This window comes from Pocillopora verrucosa, chromosome 4 (genome assembly GCF_036669915.1).
Source record: "Pocillopora verrucosa isolate sample1 chromosome 4, ASM3666991v2, whole genome shotgun sequence".
Classification (NCBI taxonomy): Eukaryota; Metazoa; Cnidaria; class Anthozoa; order Scleractinia; family Pocilloporidae; genus Pocillopora; species Pocillopora verrucosa.
This window is the reverse complement of record NC_089315.1, coordinates 17228270-17248482: the sequence shown is the minus strand read 5'-3', so window position 1 is coordinate 17248482 and position 20213 is coordinate 17228270. Positions and strand designations below refer to the sequence as shown.

At 37.4% G+C, this 20213-nt stretch overlaps 2 protein-coding genes across 2 annotated transcripts; one reads left to right on the top strand and one right to left on the bottom strand.

Annotated features, from left to right (window-relative positions):
- LOC131775574 (fibropellin-1-like) lies at positions 1-7817 on the bottom strand. The gene is made up of 15 exons (XM_066165925.1): positions 7504-7817; positions 6338-6832; positions 5533-5813; positions 5327-5437; positions 4694-4807; positions 4189-4302; positions 3942-4055; positions 3173-3286; positions 2696-2809; positions 2137-2250; positions 1672-1785; positions 1339-1452; positions 667-786; positions 424-466; positions 1-102 (listed from the first exon to the last, which is right to left on the bottom strand). Exons 1-14 carry the CDS (start codon positions 7782-7784, stop codon positions 441-443), a joined length of 2226 nt encoding a protein of 741 aa, XP_066022022.1. The 5' UTR covers positions 7785-7817; the 3' UTR covers positions 1-102; positions 424-440.
- Positions 7818-12237: 4420 nt separating this feature from the next.
- On the top strand, positions 12238-15199 carry LOC131775550 (prolactin-releasing peptide receptor-like). The gene has a single exon (XM_059091666.2). It carries the CDS (start codon positions 12637-12639, stop codon positions 13819-13821), a length of 1185 nt encoding a protein of 394 aa, XP_058947649.1. The 5' UTR covers positions 12238-12636; the 3' UTR covers positions 13822-15199.
- Positions 15200-20213: the final 5014 nt, after the last annotated feature.

The following is a 20213-nucleotide window of genomic DNA, read 5'->3' as shown; positions in this document are numbered from 1 at the left end:
ACTGTTTTATTGTGTATTCAATTACATGTTTCATACTTAAGATTTCAATTGTGGACAATTTTCTTGTTTCTTCAATCCTTGGAAGAACTGGCGAGTAACACACTGAAAAAGTATATAAAGGAGAATGTTCATAAATTGCATAATTATAATAAACAACTTTTAAGTTTCTTGTAGTTTTACGTTTCTTTCTGGAGTTTGGGAGTTCATAACTTAAAACCAGTGGTTCGAGCCAATGTACCTGTTAAACGATCTTTTCAGACATGAGTTGGATTGTTGATATTTTCAAATATACAAAATAGATTTTGTTTTTTAAAGAATAACATAATTTGTTGAGATTATAGATTTTTGCAGAGAAGATATATTATTCATCATGTACCGACTAACAGAAAAGTTTCTTTCGTATAATTTAAAGTTGTATTTTACCTTCGATAGTATTCAGATTAGTCCTCGCATTGATCGGTGGGTGCTGAAAAAGACAAGTTTAAGGTCATGTTTTACCCGCTGGACATTTCTTATTTGAAATGAGATATACACCAGAGCGGATTTATACAATTTTGAAAGAAAAAATATGAAAATATGCTATGAAGGTCATGCAAAGTGATAACGCTTTAATATGCATTATGGATCTTACAAAATGAAAGAAGAAGGAAGGGGCGAGGTGTATACCTGCCAAGATGTCGCAACGAGTACCACGGAATTTTAGCGTACAATTACAGCGATAACTTCCTGGAAGATTTACGCAGGTCGCTCCATTCTTGCATGGATTATTATTGCATTCGTTTATATCTGCAATGGAAGTAAAAAGGCATCATTGTCGCAAAGAGAAAATTTTTAATTAATTGAGCTACCTGTTTCGCGTCTTTTTCCTGTATATTTTGATTTGCAATTGGAGCGATAACTTGGAACTTTCATTGATCTAAAACATATTTACTTGTTCGCTTTTACCCTTAGAGTCAAGCAACAAGGGAAATTCTAGGTCGAGCTGCCGCTGGTGTGATAATGAGTAATTTTCTGCTTTCCTGCGTCGGTAAGAAGGCAAGACACAACAGTGCAAGATTTGTCGGAGTGAAATTTTAAAAGTCTACGGGCTATTACTTTTTTTGCCATACTACGGATAACGGTAAATCCCATTGAGACCCTCTAGTAACATGAATGACTACGATTTTTTCACGAGGGATGTCTTAAAATGTATGATAAAATATCTTTCAACGGCGGTTGTGTGGTCTAAAATAGAAACGAAAATTAAAGGGGCGAATAGACACATCGAAGATACTTATTTCAACCTTGAAATGCAGTACCTATTATTGAAATGTGGTAACAATTCTTGCAACTGTTTACCTGTTTCACAGTGCTTTCCAATGTATCCAGATTTACAATTACAGCGATATGTTCCTGAGAGGTTGATACAGGCAGCTCCATTTTTGCATGGCTTATTTGCACATTCGTTTATATCTGTTTCAATTAGAAGATGGCAGTTATTTTCAAAAGAGAATGAGAGAAATGAAGATTAAGAAAAGAAGACCTATTTATTCCGGAATTTAAACTTGATGCGTCTTGTCTGTAATATCAAAAAACCTGGTTAAGGCACGTTCTTTTTTGTCACTACCGCTGGCACTTTCAGTAATATGCTGAATATCTTAATCCAATGTAATTTTTTAGGAAAAGAGTTACCTGTTTCACAGTTACTCCCCGTAAATCCAGATTTACAATTACAGTGGTAACTTCCTGGGAGGTTGACACAGGCAGCTCTGTTCTTGCATGGGGTATTAGCGCATTCGTCGACATCTATGAAGAACATGCGAGGGAAAACATGCATTTGGTTTGCCTCTAATACTTCCATGGGTATGGAGAATAATACTTATGAATTTTTATATCAAATATATAAAGGAGCTTAAGCATACCCCTGAGCTAAGTTCTAATTCCATTTAAAATAAGTATGGGTCCATTATGGTTTTGGGTGTAACAAGTGTTGTTCCTCAAAGGTATTTTAAAATCATATACGGTTTTTGTCCAGTCAAATAGCAAACTGAAACAAGATAAGAAATGTCAGGTAGACATATTCAAGAGTTATCTTTTAAACTTTTGAAAAGCAGTTTTCATTATCGAAAGAGGGCAACATTCCTTGTATAGGTATACCTGTTTCGCAGTTCTTTCCAGTGTATCCAGGTGTACAATCACAGCGATAGGTTCCAGGGAGGTTGACACAGGCGGCTCTATTTTTGCACGGTTTGTTTTGGCACTCGTTTATATCTGGGGAAAATGTTACAATTGCTTCAGATGATTTTGTATGATTTCTAGTCATAAAAAGTTTTCTATTATGGAAAAGACAATTTTTTTTATAGAAATATCGGAGGCACCTTTTTATAGGAAGAGCGGGCATAAAATTGACCATTTTCCCGAATTGTATTCCATTGTTTTTTTTTCGTAAAGGTAATTTGTTTTGTATTCTATAGCAGCTGAAATACGCGAATAAGCAAAGTAGGTATTTATCATGTATTATTCGCTCTGAGAAAGGGCTAACGCTCGAAACGTCAGCTTACGAACTCTTTACAGAGGTCAGTTTACCTCATCAACTCAAATTATCTCGTTATACTCTCCACCGAAGCAGCACCATAGTTTCTTTAAAAAACTTACCCCTTTTATAGCTTTTTTTGAAGTTTAAGAGAAATTACACAGAGAGAAGGAGGGTTTAAACCTGATTCGCAGTGTTTTCCAGTATATCCAGAGTTACAATCACAGCGATAACTTCCTGGAAGGTTGATACATGCAGCTCCGTTTTTGCACGGGGTAGTCGTACATTCATTAACATCTACAGAGAAGTAAGGAGAAAATACGATACAAGGTTTGTTTCACCATTTATTCCTAAAGAGTACATAAGCTTGGGTTTTTACTACTCGTCTTTAGGTATTTACAGAAGGATAAGTTTGTGATGAACTCTGAAAGTATTTTCGCTGTTACATGTGGTAGCGCCAACAGGCAATGTTCCAATTCGCGTATCTGATATTCTCCCACGCTCATCTTTAGGTACATATTATTTATAATTCTAGCAATTCCACTTTGATTTTTGTTAGAATCTCATATATGGAATGAATAAATTATGCAAATGATGGTAGTTAGGGTTCCTTCTTTGTTATATTAAATGGTTAAAAATGTTTGAAAAGCAGTCTCAAACCTGATTCGCAGTGTTTCCCAGAGTATCCAGATTTACAATCGCAGCGATAACTTCCTTTAAGGTTGACACAGGCAGCTCCGTTATTACATGGATTTTTGTTGCACTCGTTTACATCTGTGAGAGACACCAGACGAAAAAGTTGGTTGAAAGCGAAGGTAAGCGATGCTCGCGTAGATATGGTGAAATTATCTCAAGCTTAGATTGAGAGAGGAAGCTTAATTTGTGCACGCAATTTGAATACTCGTTGATACATGTAAAATTTACAACTATAAGAATATATTGTTTAACCTTAGTTTCTTTTACTAGATATGTGATTTCTGAGCGATGATTGCAAAGCTAGGTCTAAATTTCTCTTAAGTGGAACAAAGGTTTGGGAAGGACAGAATGCATTTACAGAATAAGCATACATAGATCGTCTTGTTTCAGTATCAATGAAGTGCTTATTTTATCCATAGCACGGATTATTTGTACAATCGCTTACATCTGCTTGAAAAATCAAAGTCAAAATCATTTCAGAACAAAAAGATTGAAGACTGGAACGTTCACGGGTGCGTATGGTCTGGGATCAAAAGCTGATCCATGGAGAAAACAACTCTTTTCTTCAATGAATTTTTACTGTTTTAGCACTAAGTAGTCGTGTGTGATTTTGTGTTATTTATAACCGCGTGCAGTTTTAAAAATAACCTGAATGTCTTTTACAAGAGCTCCGTCTTTCTTTGAGAAAGGATTTAAAGCGTGTGTTTCAAGTCTTTGAATATTTTATTTTTACCCGTTTCACATTTCTTTCCCGTAAATCCAGATTTACAGTGACAGCGATAACTTCCTGGGAGGTTAACACAAGTAGCTCCGTTCTTGCATGGGGTAGTAGCACATTCATTCACATCTATGAAGTAAATAAAATGCATACCAATCTTAATTCCACATCTAATGCCCTATAAAACTGGATAAACACTTTTTTTTGGTGGTCTTCACTAAGAATCCTTTTTCTGTCTTAAATCAGATTCACAGCATCACACCTGTTTCACAGTTCTTTCCAGTATATCCAGCTTTACAGTCACAGCGGTAATTTCCTTTGAGATTGACACAGTTTGCTCTGTTCTTGCATGGATTGTTCGTACATTCGTTTATGTCTGTAAAAATAATACATTTGCTTCAAAATTATTTTTTAGACTATTCGAAATATTGCACCATGGAAATATAATTTTAAAAAAAAGAAATATTAAGTAAGTCTTCGTCAAAAGTTTGACAAATAGTTTTCCACTTTTGTCTCCAATTCTGTGATGGAGCGAGCTCGCGAGTAAAGAATTGCAGTTGGAGGAAAGTGATGGGGAGGAGGATACGCATTTGACTAATTTTGTTATAATTATGGTACGGTACAATATTTTCTAGCCCTGGTGAGTGATGCTTGACGAGCGAAGCCAAAAATTCCTTTATAAATGGATAACAAATTTGAAAAGGAAAGAAAAAGTCATATGCAATTTGCATAACAAGATTGAAGGAAATTAATAGAGAGTATCTCACCAATTTGACAATTCTTTCCGATATAGCCAAATTTACAATCGCAGCGATAACTTCCTTTAAGGTTGACACAGGCAGCTCTGTTCTTGCATGGGTTATTCACACACTCGTTTACATCTGTCGATTGAAGTAAACGCTTTGTCAAGGCACTAATTAAACGCACGATTGGTTTACTAGTACAAAAGTGGACAGGAATTTTTCAATGGCAGAGGATTTGTGAAAGAATTTAATGAACGATCTTCAGTGTTAACAGCAATTATTTTAAAAGCTAGTTTAAAAGGTGGTGGTGTAGTCTGATCGTACGGGTGAGAGTAGTTCTGAACAAAAACGTTGTAGTGATAGTGACTGAAGTTTAAAACCCTAAGCGGAGGTCGTCATTAGAGTCAAGCGGAGTCGAACCACATTTTGGGGATTTTTCTGTTATGCATCTATGTTGTTGGCCTTTTTAAATAGTCTAGCGTTAGTAAGGAGTAACTCCGAGTGATGTGATTACACATCCCTCCCATCACGGATCCATAAAAATGTATACTTTGCTGAACAAAACATTGGAGATTTATCCAAGATAATTTAGGCTTTGATACGCTACGCCCTTTGATTTGAAATTCAGTCACTTATGATCTATGATACTGCAAATACCGTTTTCGCAATTTTTTCCTCGATATCCTGATTTACATGTACACTTGTAACTTCCTGGTTGGTCGGAGCACACTGCACCGTTAAGACAAGGATTTTTAATTCTGCATTCATCTACAAAGTGGTATATAAATAAAATTCAGTACAGAATCATTTCCTTGTAACTTGCTCTTTACGGAAATATTGAGAGATTAAGAATTGTTTCTCACCTATATTCATCTTACAGCATTTGAAAGACTCTATACAGAACAGTTTGTCACATTCTCCTTTGTAAATTCCGGCTAAATAGTATCCTTGTCTTTTGCATTGGCTGAGACCTCTTTTGTCAAACGAAATGCGGACATTCTCGGTGTAGCAGTCTTCATACCTGTCTGGGAAAGTGTTCGGCTTACAGCATTTACCCAACTCAATGTGATGCAGCCAAGCACCGTCATTTCGGTAGAAGCCTCGTAGAAAGTAACCAAGTGGACAGACCGCCCACGTGTTTGTTCTAGTTAGAGGAGAATCATGTTGGAACTGAAGTTTGTGTTTTAATATCGAATAGTAAACATTGTATGATACAAAGAAAGATGTTTTTCGTTTTGTCACGAGCGTGGGAAAAAGATAAAATACAGAGTCCTCATGAGCTCAGTGGTAGAGTATCGGAGCGCGGAATCCGAAGGTCTGAGGTTCATTCTTCATGGGGTCTCAGAATTTTTTCTTTTCCCACGCTCGTGACAAGACGAAAAACATTTCTCTATTTCTTACCGAGCTTAAAACTTACCATATTTCCCATCCTATTGTTGGAGAGGCTCTTTCAAAATAAAAAATGAAACTAAACGATTGAATCACTGCGGATTTTCAAATCGGCAAAAACGAGCATCCGAAATTGTACAAATTAGCTAAATTTCAGTTTTTTCCAAGTGTATCATTTTTTTTATCGTAACCTCGAGGCGCACGCTGGTCTTCGTAACAGACCACGCGATTCCTGCTAGTATTCATCTTTGGTAAACTTTAAAATTATGGTACGCTTACTTGTCAAGAACACTCCACCAATTGGCTTCTCTACATGTCGATTGGACGTTCTGGAATGGAGCAGGAGCTGAACAACACTTAGCTTCCTCCAATAAGTAGATTTCATCTCTTGAGCCCAAGTTAACATTTCTCCAAAGTCCAGTGATATATTGCTTAGAGTCGCACTGGGCCCAGCCCTTTCTATCAAAACTTTTCCACCAATTCGCAAATTTGCAGCCATCATACATCATGCAACACTGGAATTGGTCTATGCAGTGCAACTTATCGCAACCCCCCCTGTAAAAGCCCCTCAAGTAGTATTGGCTGTCGCATTTACTCCAGCCTTTTTTGTCGAATGATTTGCTGACGTCGTGAGTGTAACAGTGGAGATAGCTGTTTGGCAGGTTATTGGGTTTACAGCAACGACCTTCCTCGATGTTGTGAATGTTGTGGTTACTAGTGCGGTATAATCCCTGCAAGAAGTATCCTGTCGGACAAAATGCCCATTCATTATTCCTGAAAAAAATGAATGAGAACAAGTGGATATGAGGATATGAGGATGACTGATTTAGCAAACAAGTCTTTACTTGACCCAAGAAGAAAGCGGTGAATCCAGGGAACTAAACATTACTAAAAGGAGTTCATTGGTAAAGCATAGACACCGAAATGCCGTACTTTCTTCACATTTACAATCTAAAAATTTTGAAGCTCTAATTATAGGACACGCGAAATATAAAGCAGTACGAGGTTGCAACATTTAACTTTGTTGTTGAAAGTTTTCCCGCGGGGAATAACTGAAGCGTTTTATTTAAAGAAGAAAAGCTAGTTACAGCTGGCATTATCAGATGAGCATTTTGAAAAACCTCACTAAACACTGGTCACGCATACTCGTTACGTTTTCGGGCGATGATATTCGCTCTTAACATAACTCCTATACTATTGTAGAACAAATCTGTTTTCCCAATGGCAATGTATTGTTTTTTTTCATTGTTTTCTCTATCTAAGAACTGAAGCATAATGTAGGATGGGGCTGTGCGGAAATTTTACCATAATTCGCCCAAGAGACAAGAATGCCTAAGAAGTGAAATACTTCTGGGTAACCCCTCGCTATTTTTCTACGACTGGCATAGTGTCGAGGGCAAGCCGACGAAATATGCTGTTTAAATTTTTTGCACTTGTTCACAAACCTGTCCAACTGTCTCCACCAGTTTGCGTTTTGGCACGTTGAAGCCCGATTCTGGTTTGGTGCAGGAGCATTGCAGCAGTTTCCCTTATCCAGAAGATGAATAGGGTCGCTTGCACTCTTAGAGTTTCGATAAAAACCTGTCAGGTATTCAGTAGTTGATCCACACTTGGACCATCCTGCTCTGTCAAACGAGCCCTGCCAGTTTGCCCAACGGCACTGGCACCAACACACATTCACAAACAGTAGAATGACCGAAGAAATAAGTAAATAAATCTTCGTCATGGTTTCAGAGATGTCTCTCTCACTAACGTACCAGGCCAGGGCGTCGAAAGAACTACCAACCGCTTAAAAACTGCTTCCCTCTTTATACTCCAGGCAAACTCATGAAAACTTTCTACAGAAGCTCATTTTTTAGCCACTAAAGTGAGATCTTTTCTTTGAATTTGAAGTAAAATCATGCAAACTATTCATGGTAGACAGGGTGCCAGGTCCAGAGCGATTTAAACTTTTTACACTCTGCTGTGGGTTACGTAACTCCTTGTTCAGGGCGTGGCAAGGAAAGATTGCACAATTTGCTTAATAGCCCATAGACAACAATAATTTTCTTTGTGTTTAAACCATGCACATTGGCATGTCATCTTCTCAAGTGAATTCCCAAAAGCATGTAATTTTCATTCATAAATCGCTACCTTTGAAGGCATCTTTTCTAGTGTCACTGTTCATATTTTTCTTTTCTCGTTTAGCAGTCGAAATACAAATAAAATACCGAAAATTGACTATGCTAAATGAAATAAGTATCTATATCTCTGAAAGTCAAAGGAGCTTGTAAGGCTTTGCGTATTGTAAAATTTGAAGCTTGCCAAGTTACACCCTCAAGTCTCTATTCATACCAGTCATCACGAAACTCAAAATATTTGTTTAGCAAGTGTTAATGAGGACATAATAGACGACAATAATTTTTCTTTATATTTAAAACATGCACATCGACATGTCACCTTCTCAAGTGAATACCCAAAAGCATGTAATTTTCCTTCCTAAATCGTTACCTTTGAAGGCATCTTTTCCAGTGTCACTGTTCATATTTTTCTTTCCTCGTTTAGCATTCGAAATACAAATAAAATACCGAAAATTGACTATGCTAAACAAAATAAGTATCTATATCTTTGAAAGTCAGAGGAGCCTGTAAGGCTTTGTGTATCGTAAAACTGATTTGAAGCTTGCCAAGTTACAACCTCAAGTCTCTATACATACCAGTCATCATAAACTCAAAATATCTGTTTAGCAAGCGTTAATGAGGACATAAAAATTATGCTTGCAGTCTACCGTTTTAAAATCACACATTCATAGAAAAATTAATGTAGAAGGTAATTTTATGAAAGAAGGGTAAGACTGCGTAGTCTTCAATTATTCAGAAGAGGCATTCTTTTGACGAGGTACGGGATGTCTTTGCAACAATAGCAACAACAAAGAAAGATTCTCCTACAGTTTGATGAACTCTGTTTTCATCTGACAAGACTGACCACAAAAATTGTTTCCCTTTACACGGTAATTTTTCCTAGTTTTTGGAAAGAAGGTAATTCAGAAGCAATAACTTTCGATCAAAAAGAAATAAATTTCCCCATGGGATGACTTGATATTATCTGATAAGAATTTACTGCGACAAATAATTCTCTGAAGATTATACATAATTGCGAAAAATCACGCAAAACGTTGGGATCGACTTCAGTCTGATTGGCTGTTGAGTATTTTTTTTGGCCAAGATGACGAACATTTATTTGGAAAGTCTTTGGCAAAATGCACTGACAGTTAGTCGCTCTAGTGCTTAACCCTTTAACTCCCAGGAGAGATTAACATGAAACTTTTCCCTGTAATTTCCCTAACATTATCCAGCAAACAGAGGATGAGAACACTCAAATTTATCAGTTAGATTTTTGCTATTCTCATCTAACACCAAATTCTCATAACTGGCTGTAGATCCATCCACAAGTGCAACTGACCGAGTAAATAGGCTGCAAAATCTTAAATCCCCGAAGCGAAGACCTCTGAAAGTTCCTTCATATCATTTGCCGACGCCAATAATGGTCAATTCTAAACTAGTTAAAACTCATTTTGCATACTGCAACTTCCACATCCGCTAATTCCAAATTATTAAGTTTGAGCAAGGTAGGCTTCTTCTTCTTGTGTAATTCCAGGCTTTATTTCAGGTCAATTTATTTACGCGCGGTTCCTTTGCTCGATACATGAAAGATTTGCTTTAAGAAGACACCGGCTTTTTTCATAGATGAGTCTTGTTTAAATATTTGTAGTGTTTTCATTATGTGAATCAAAGTATACGGTATTAAAGCATCGTCGCGTGTCTCGGTGAGTTTCTTTTTAATATTATTAGCCTCTTTTTGGATTGATAGTAATTTCTACGCCAGAACTAAGGGTTAAAAATACTGGGATGTTAAATGATGAAACTTTTATCCGTAAACTTGGTCGGAATATACTATTAGCAAGGAAAACTTCCTGGAGAACGAAGCTGAGAAAAAACATATGCTTTTAACTTTAAATTCAGATTTCAAATTCGTGCATGAAATAAATTGCACTAGCGCTTCCTGTCAAACAGATGACTTAAAGTTAATGTCGAATAAAGAAATTAAAAATCGATATCCTGTCTCAAGCAGCGATGAACGCGGAAGAAGGGTGATCAGAGATATCAAGATGTCAACATGAAGTCACTTTCAGAAACAAATAGAACCCCGACTAGATTTTGCCGTAAGGCTTGCATTGCAGAGGGATTTTAGGAAATGGAAAAAACTCACTCTAAACCGCACACCAAAGTAATGCCTCCCACTATCTCGTGCGGACGTGAATATCTTGTTACTAAAACTTTTACTGAAGTTGACGTTATTTTCTTATTAGCGAAGTAGGCTTATGAAGTGGTTTCAAAATTCGTAAAAATCGAGCTGTTGTCCTCTACGACATAATTTTTGGAAGTGTCTACGCTGACAAAAGATTTCCTTTTTGCCATCCTTGTCTTTAATTTAATTGCCAACTTCTATATTTCATAGGAAAGCGATTTTTTAAAAGGTTTTAGATGAAGATAAAAAAATGAATTTCAGGTCTTGTTTGAATTATTTCTGCGTAAAAGGATTGAAGCGATTCATGAGGAAGTGAATCACTGATTTATTACCAATGTCTTTCAGTCATCGAGTACAAGCCATTTGCCCTTCTCATGCTCTGCGCCAGTGGTGATGATCCAGTTAAAAAAGATATCCTAAGGTCTATTTGATAGTGCGGTTAATGGACCAGATTTTCCTGTGATATCCACTGACGGAGATAAGAAGTCGTCAAGCTTGGAATGAATCTTTCTCCCCATTAAATATCCTCGCGTTCTTGTACTCTATATGCGGACAAGCACACAACTTCTAAAAGCAGGTCGTGCAATGCTTGTAAAAACACAATAGCGTCTACGTTACATTTGTAGCATTCCATTCAATTCTGTGAAGTTCACCAAAAAAAAACATTTGCCTTTTCCCGTGTGTAGTCAAAAGGATTAATAACACCGCTCAAATATTATTGGTCGAAAATCGTATAAAGACAACACAATGACCGACAAAAACACACAAAGGCACGCTTCCCTTTCCAAGCCAGCATACGATAACATCAACTGTGCTTTGATGATGTTTTTCTTTTGCACGACACCACGTGATTTAATTACAATCAAAACGAACGTTTACATGCTGTCAAGAGCTGAAGTCTTTTGAAATTTTCTGTAATATCCATTCAATCCCATGGGCATATTCGAAGTAATTGTTTTCTTTAATTACGATACCTTCAGTCTCACTTTGTTCTGAATTGTTGGTTGGTGGTTGTTATCTGAGACCCACCATCACTTCCGAAACTTAACTGACAAAAATATCGTCAGCCTTAAAATGGCCTTTGACAATATTTCACCATTTTGCTGTATTTCCAATCCTAAATGTTAATTTTCGACTAAGAAATTATATTTTAGTCAACGAGCAGCTCATTAATACAGCGTTGATACAAAAAAGAATACCTTACATGTATAATAAAGTAAAGAAAAAGAACAGAATATATGTATAATGAAGTAAGGAAAGTGCACATATCAGTGAAAGGTCTCGATATATCTTACTACTAACAGACTTCTCAAGGACCGCGGCAGATCAAAATTGCTATAAGAAAATTACCTTTAGAAATTCAAAGAAAGGAATTTATCAAAAGGTGGAAAAAAATTTCCTTTGTTGGTTACTTGATAAATGACGCAATAATACCGGATAACAGAGAATCTCGGCTCTTTAGAATTTGTTTTGTAAATACGCTTATCTCTCCTTGGTATAAAGGGGTCGTCTTAAATTTCCATGATTCAACCTTGGAGATTTCTCGGGATTAGTGGTGCGTAACTCGGTAAAAAGGCTGTGTTTATAATGATTGCGAGCTTTCAATAAAACGATGAAAGTTTCACTTTCGAAGGAAAGTCAGTTTACATTTCAACACAACAGCAGTGGTTCAAACAAAACTTAAGTCCGTTCATTGGTCGAGTTTGCGTTTAGTTTCCCTACCCCTTGATAGCACTAGCAACTTGGTCCCTAAGGTGACGAGAGGTAGAGTGTTTTTAAGAAAATCTAACGTGTTTGTTGACTTTAATTTTCTGTTCATTAGCATCAGTGCTAACATCATTCAAATTGAACTCCTCACTCATATTGGATCTCTCACTGTGAATGTGGCCTTTTTCGTCCTGCGGAAGATCTCTGCGTTAATTATTCGCTAGACAAATCATCGCGGCTTAAGCTGTCAAAAAAGTAAATCCCTCACGTCTCTAAGTTCTCCTGTCAATCGCGACATTGTGAACGCGACACACTTGAATATTGACTTGATGCGGCAGATAACGAATCGATCAAAATCGTGCGCTTCAGCTGAGTCGAATTTCACCGCCGAGTTCAGGTTAATATCACCCATATCGTGTTGAAACAGACACAAGTAACCAACTCACGTCGTTTTCACCGCCAAGAAGTAGACAGTGCTCATTTGCGTAGCTGCGTGTACGAGATTAGTGCGGCTTCAAGATTTATTTGATGATAACAGTGGACATCAAACGCCAAAGATCTGATGCGTTCATTCATTTCACATCATGACCTCAGTTAAACCTTCTCCGTTCACCACTAGTGAAACTTGGAAAAATTCCGCGGCTTCTGTTTCTCTGTCAGTGAAAGAGATGATTCCTTCCACAGTGCCTCCCTCTACCAGCCTTGAAGTCCCCGAGCCTTTCCCATCGCTGGTAATTCGTCTGGCGCTATCCATTCTAATTCTAGTGCTCAACATGGCAGGAAACATTCTCGTGTGTGTAGCTGTTCGGAAAACGCGCAAGCTGCGAAGTTTCAGGAACTACTATTACGGCCTGTTTTTGATGAGTCTAGCGATTGCCGACATGGCGGTAGGTTTCGTGTGTATGCCTTTCACCTTACTCTATTACGAGACAGGGAAGTATCCGTTTGGCTTTTTCGGATCCACTGCTGTTTGTAAGCTTATCCCAGCTCTGAGCTTGTTATGCCAGGGTGCTTCGATCTTCAGTCTAACAACCCTTACTTTACAACGCTTCATGGGCATTGTCTATCCAATGAAAGCTAGATTGACCCTCGGGAGGGTCAAGTTGCTTCTCGCACTGGTTTGGCTGTGCGCCTTTATGTCCGCTCTTCCACAAATCATTGTCATGGACGTGAATCATACAGTGCAAGGTGAAAACAACAAATTCAGCTGTGAAGAGCTTTGGGGGAATCCTCCCACCGACAGAATCCTAAAAGAAGGGTATACTTTGTATCTGTTTGTGGCTGAATATCTCCTACCTTTGGTTATCATGGGAATCGCCTACAGTAAAATGGCCACGGTGCTTTATCGAAGAGATGAAGGCTTAGAAGGTAGAAAATCTACCAATAGTAGAACCAAAGCAAATCACAAGAAATTCATTCGACTACTGATCGTTTTAATTGCGAGTTTCGCGTTGTGCTATCTGCCGAATCATGTGCTGTTTTTCTGGTTGGATTACGGCTCAGGAGCAAACAATCCGTACTTCAGTATTCTCATGAAGTATTCACATTTCTGTATTTGGCTCAACAGCTGTCTAAATCCTTACCTATACGGCGCACTTGACGACTACTTCAGACAGAGCTGCAAGAAGGTGTTGCGGCAATGCGCACGAATCGAGGGTAAAGCGAGAAAGACTCACCGTCATATCACGCGACAGTTAACCAAAATGTATTCCTTTAAGACACCATCTACAGCAGATCCGGATTCGTCAGACGTACCAGAGGAAAGCTAAGGTGAAAAGCAAGGCTTAGAAACTTTTATCGTCGAAAAATGAGAAAGGACAAATTGCAATTGGTGGGTCGATTTAATATTCTTAAAGTTTGAGGCCCTTGAGTTTGACTCCAATTTCTCTGAGGCTGAAAAAAACTATCAGAGATGGGGGATCTTTTACGAGGATGGCTCATGAGACTGAAAAAACTGAAAATGGCTTGTTAATAAGAAGACCAACCAATAGCCCTATTGAAAAAGAACTACCCGCGAAAGGGGATTTTAATTTGTGGCTTAAAATTATCATTAACGCGCTTTGTTTTTGTAGTCATTTTGGATAAATCATTAAGCTTTTAAAAATCTTTGTTAGTGGTTTAGTTAAACTATGCAAGGCGCGGTGATTTGTCGCATTGCGATTCCGCAGGTACATTTTCTAGCTTTAATGAAGTGTTTGAATTTCCCTTGACAGAAATTTTGTCTTCTGGCATTCCTGTCATTTCTGCTTTCTTTCTGAGTCAAACGCTTTGTAGCGTTCTTTTCTATAGCGTATTTGTTCAAGTTAGAATGTGATTCTTTGCACATCCGGTGTCAATTAGTTAACACTTACTTATGTACTCATTCCATTAATACTAAGGCGCTCTAGAAAAAACCTTCATAGGAAATGCGTAACACATAGAAATTAGCCCTAAGAACAATTCTACGAGGTTCTAGTGGTGGGAGGTCGATACAACGTAGTGCTGTGACAAAACATCACTCGCTAAAATACTCGGATCGCTTTGCCTAACCGAACAACGAAACACAATAAAGCGTGAGCTAAGCAGTGTCAGCGTGATTTCAGTTTGACATTGAAATAATTTGACGGCTCTAATAGTTCAATGATTAGTTTGATCTATGTACTTTACGGGCTTTAGAGCTGGTTCACGTCACTTCTCAAACAACTCACTGTCTTTAAGTCACGACTGTGACGTTGCAAGAGTCTAGTTGAGTACTTTAGGAGTTTAGCACTTATTTCTTACTTCATTTCAAAAGGACATAGGCCTGTGTCTATACCTGGTAAGATTTCGGCAAATTTGTCACATTTTAAGATTTTAGATAAAAGACTCTCAAGCAGACTACCATGGGCGTTCGTTGTTAATGACATAATTGGCCTAGGTTTTAACAAAAAGGTTTGGTGTGCCTTTGACCAGTTTTTATCTATGGTTGCGGCATAGGTTGACGGTCATTAGATTTTTTGGGTTAGTCACGGTTTTCTTTGAAGATTAGCGGTTAATTCTTTTAAAGTTCCCGCTCTATTATCCTCATATGTACATAAAAAATAATTAATTCAAAGGATCTATTAAAGTAGATGGAGTTGTGTAACTAAAGAAGTTAGAGGCGTTACAATACATTGTTACGAAGCTTTATCATTTTAATTACGAAATCTCTCGATGACACAAAGGGTTACATCTTTGAATCTTGGCGCAGTGAAACTGTTGCCTTCACTGATTGGAAAGAGAGGTTCTTTCAAGGCAGTTTTCATTTAAAATTGTTTAGCGCCTGTCGCATTTGTGAAAAGAGGAAACAATATTGCAGGGTTGTTTCCTATATCTGTGTAATCATTTGGTTTTGAGAGCTAACCAGGAATTTAGAGTGGAATTCATTACGAATTAAAAATCTGTGTAACTACCGAATAATTGCTTGTCAGTGCATGTAAATATTAGTAATCGTCAAATCAGCCTCTATTGAAACATTTTCAACATTCAATTAAACGATCTGATGCCTTTGAAACGTGACGAGAGGTTCCTTTTGGCTATCTTTTTGTTCATTACCTGGGTACCCCTTTGGTGCTGATTCGTATTCGTCGAGAAATCTGTGAAACAAAGATTCTCAACAAGTTCACCTTGTGAACCGCCTAGGGAGTTCAACCTGATATTTTGTAAATAGAACGAAGCCATCTGATCTCTAAATTTACTGACCAACTCAGTCCGACCTTTCTCCACGCTGAGGTATTTCGTAAAACCGTCGCAACAATGTCGTGTTCAAAGCAGTTCCGTTGTTATCTTGAGATCTAATGATAAGCAAAGGGAAATGTTTCCATCAACACATCTTAAAGAATGCTGCAATTATTACGGCTGTTAACATACGAAGAACAAAATTAGAGATATATAGGCAAAGCCGCGAGAAATTCTACAACCTCTGCCCTTATTGAGGAATCACTTTCCACGGACGAGAGATTTGAACTTAAATGAATCTCAAATGCATCCGATTAACCGTTAATTACGATTCCGTGCATTCACGAATTCCTTGATTTGTGTACCCTTCCCGCGAAGGTCTTCTAATTTTGTTATTTCTGAGTAATTGCCTGCGAAAGGTCTGAATGCGATAACAAAGGTTACTCTTTATTTGGTATTTAAGGGGCTGTTTCTGGCCTTATAAAATTGGGGTTTTTTTTTTTACTTATTCTATACTGTGTAAGAAATAAAGCGAAGATGTGATCACATGTCACCTCTTTTGTTCTTTATATGGAATGAAACCACTTGAAATTAAATACCTCTATTAACTGTCTACAAGCCATTGTCTTCCCCAGGGTAGCTAAAGACGGAAGAAAGCTTACGCCGTGTAAGAAACGGAAACATTCATCTTCCATATCCTGAGCCATTTTAAGAGAACAGGCTCTCAAATGCATCTTACAAGGCGCAGTGGAATCAATCCTCGAAGTACGTGGCACGTAGGTTTGACGAGGAACACGCGAGACCTTGGAAGACGTTAACAATAATATGATTGTAACTCATACTTAACCGCAACTTTTATTATAATTATGACCCTTTTTCTACAAGAAAACAAAAGAAAAATTTTTTTTGATCTTTCCATGAGCTGTGTCTCAATAAAATGTACCTCAGAGAAAACTCTTAAGTCACGTTCGATGTACTTTCGGGAGTACAAACAACCATCAATCCCTGTTTACCCACAAATTACTCTCGAAGACTCTCAAGGACTCAGTGACACCCCGATAGACCCAACAAAGCTAAGTAGACAAACCCACATTATAAAACTGCGTTTAGATTTTGCATATAAATAATCGTTACCTACTGATTATGAGTTAAAACGTAAGCAAAGCTCTAATATGTTATTTCAAGGTGGCCAAGCTTTAAATAGATACGGAAACAAGCCAACAACAACACAAAAAAAACATTATTAAACTTTATCGATTAAAGCGATCAGCATACTGTGGGCCGATAGATCCTTCTGATCGCAAGAAAATCTTTATGGAGGCACTCCTCCTTGCTAAGCCATTTAGTACCTTTTAGCTAGAATTTCAAAAATTCATGCATAGCCTATGTCCAAGTCTCATTTTTGTTGAAAATTTTTATTCGTTGCTGAATACTGGATGAATCCTTGGGAACGTTTTGATATTTGAAACCATTTAAGGTCCCATTAAGAGTTATCTCACCGTCCTTCATATGTTTAAAACATAAATGTCAGCATTTTTTCTAGCGGAGTGCCTGCACCTTTGATTGAAGAAAAGTTTTTTATTCTCAGCTGTTAAGCAGATCAGCGGATTTTGGTGAATTCCACGGCAAAAACATCAAACGCGCCGTCCAGCCGCTCTTATCGCTCATAGGGAACACATAACCGAGGAATGATTGCCTAATTTTTAGTTCATAAGATATCACTTAAAGTGCCACGGTGGAGGGAAGACGAAAACCACACCCACCCTCGTCGTGATGAAAAGCACGAGTTTGATATTTAGATCCTCTAAAAATATATAAGCTGGCAAACTTCAATAGATCATCCTTTCCTGCCTTAAGAACATCTGTGGACGGTTGATATACTTTAATGCTTATAATAGTTATTCATGAGACGATTTGAATAGAGGATGACAATGATGAAAACTTGTCTTTCGTAACATATTTGATTTTATGTTGATTTTATCAATATTACATTGGCATTGAAGGTACCATATAGTTTCTTTGTAATATTTTCAACTGAGTTTTTGGCTTTCTTCCTTAGTTTCCCATATTTTACGCCTTTTTAACAAATGTTGAAACGTTACACAGTGAATAACAAAAGTGAAAACAGTGTGACTTTCAGAAAACTGAACCAGGAATGTAAGACGGCCGTATGAAATTTATAGGGCGACAAGGTTTCCACCGGAAAACGTTGAAAAGTCATCTTCTCAAGCTATGCACCCGGACAAGTTAATGGCTAATTATATCTAATTTTTAAATTGTTTTAAATGAAACGAAGTTATCATCTTACTGAATTTGACCTTTTTAAAGACCTTGAGATCCTGGTCTTGATAAGAATAAATCCCTTCCTGTCTGGAATTTTGGTGAAAACAACGTGCATGCACAGCTTTGTAAGATCTTTTGACGAAAAAAAAAGTTTGAAAATGTTTTAGAGATTTAAGAAGTACCTATTTATCTCTTCCACGCTTTTTTTTTTAACAGAAATCGAGTCAGTTAGGTCGCTATCTATGTGACGTTCTGTTCTTTTTCGCGTTTTTTTATGTCCAAGAGGCTACAGTAGTGGTTTTTCAAGAAATAACGAACGTAAATGTAATTTGGAAAGTCAAAAACGTGAAAGCTTTCCTTTAGCGTAATTTTGACTGAAAGATGTTTTAAATCTTTTTTGAACGAGATATATTCCTTCAATAATTTTCTTACCCCTAGTGAAGTCCCCCACGTCTTGTTTGAAAATGACAGTTTTGAAGAGTAAGTACTAGAAACAAGTAACTTTCCGTTTCTTCTTCTTTTTCACAGCACAATCCTATCGGGTGCAGCTCCATACGCTATCCTGTCATTTCTCCAAGCTACATTCTACGCGAAGCCCAATTTGTTTCAGTTTAATTTGGTGGTCTTCTTATCAGGGAGAGTCATTGTTCTTGGTCAGTTTAAATAATGTTCAACTTTCCTTTCTGTTAAAAATTAATGAAAGACATGAAAGACGTAGTATGTGTTGTTGAAAAATCGTTACTTTTGTTTAGCAAAGCAAAACAAAAGAGTCAAAACCTAGAAGAAAAACTGAAAGAAAAGTTCAATAGCACCTGCTAATGCTGAAATATCTGACCACATGGTGTCTTGCATATGCTAAGCATCGCAATGCAGTTTGGTGTTTGAAAATAAGTGGCAGTCAATTTAGAATGAACTTCATCTCACTCATGATTTGAGTTGTCATTTAGGAACCTTAAAAATAAATATTGCGAAGCCTTGGTATTCAAATCTGTTCTGGTTTTGGTCTTACTTGGTCACGCAGGAAGGTGGAGTTTTGAAAATCCGTTCGGAGAGGAAAGTTAATGATAAAGGCGGAACTTGACAAGAACTCCTATGTTAGGTCCTTCTGAAGAAATTATTAAAATAATTTGCAATTTCTCACCCTCTTAAAGGCCTAATGATTAAAATCTTCATCTCGACAAAAGTAGCGTAAACCGCATTTGCAATCGTCTTTGCGTCTACTGTCAACGCGCGATATCTTTCTATCAGCGAGCAGCTGTTGTTTTGCGTCTCTACTTTGCATCTTACCTCCCTTTATTCTTCATATTTATTTTGTCTTACATGCAAATACAAGTATCTGACCGTATTAAAATCCATCTGATTTACTCTGGATGTAGCGTTACTAAATTATAATTGAAATGTGTATGTGCCATAGTTTCATAAGGCGACGAACTTTGGTAAAACATCTTTGTGAACACAAATCGTTTTAAATTTTTCGTCTGGGAATTTATTTTAAGGTATTCGGTGCGTAACGTGCTTAAAACTTCAGAGCATTTTATCACATTATCTTTTTGAAGATAGTTGACGGGAATTGGGTCAATTAAAATTAATTAGCGACATGTATTCCGTGATGTCTCTTAGCGGGGAAATTCTCCTCTCTCGTGCATTCCCATCAGGTTTTCATTTTAATAATTTACTTACGATAATTGTAACCGGGATAAGAGAGTATATCCCAATTACGAATTAAGGTTTAGAACTCTGATTCATTCTTTGCCCATTCCTATCATGCTCTTGATCTTCATCGATGGCGTCAAACAGTAGCTTTTTGATACGTGACATTTTTTTTCAATCCATTGATGGAAGATAAGACATTGTCATTTGTCTTCAATCTGCTACTAGCTCATGAGATAGAGGCACTTCAATTTCGCCCCTCGATCAAGTATTTCACATCAGATTTGACGGTTACGTGTTATTTGTCCCAAATGGAATGTAATGAGTCATACAGTCCGTTGTTTTTATTTAGCCGGCCTGATGAGGTGACTGAGATAATAAAATTGTCAACTTCTGAGTCACTTAATTAGGGTGGTTTTGCATCACTGCAAGTTTGCCCCTCCTACCTTTAATAGTTCGCTCCCTAAAGGAAAACAAGCTTGGTCCCACCTTTACCAGTTCGCCCCCAAATCTTTCGATTCGTTTCTTTACTACAGTAGGTGTTTATCTTTCG

Bases quoted from the DNA above. Each gene is read 5' to 3' on its own strand.
- LOC131775550 (XM_059091666.2), top strand. From the start codon at position 12,637: ATGACCTCAGTTAAACCTTCTCCGTTCACCACTAGTGAAACTTGGAAA.
- LOC131775574 (XM_066165925.1), bottom strand. From the start codon at position 7,784: ATGACGAAGATTTATTTACTTATTTCTTCGGTCATTCTACTGTTTGTG. The intron at 4,056-4,188 runs GTGTGATGCTGT...TTTACTTCATAG, and splicing joins TGGAAAGAACTGTGAAACAG to ATGTGAATGAATGTGCTACT. The intron at 2,810-3,172 runs GTTTGAGACTGC...ACTTCTCTGTAG, and splicing joins TGGGAAACACTGCGAATCAG to ATGTTAATGAATGTACGACT.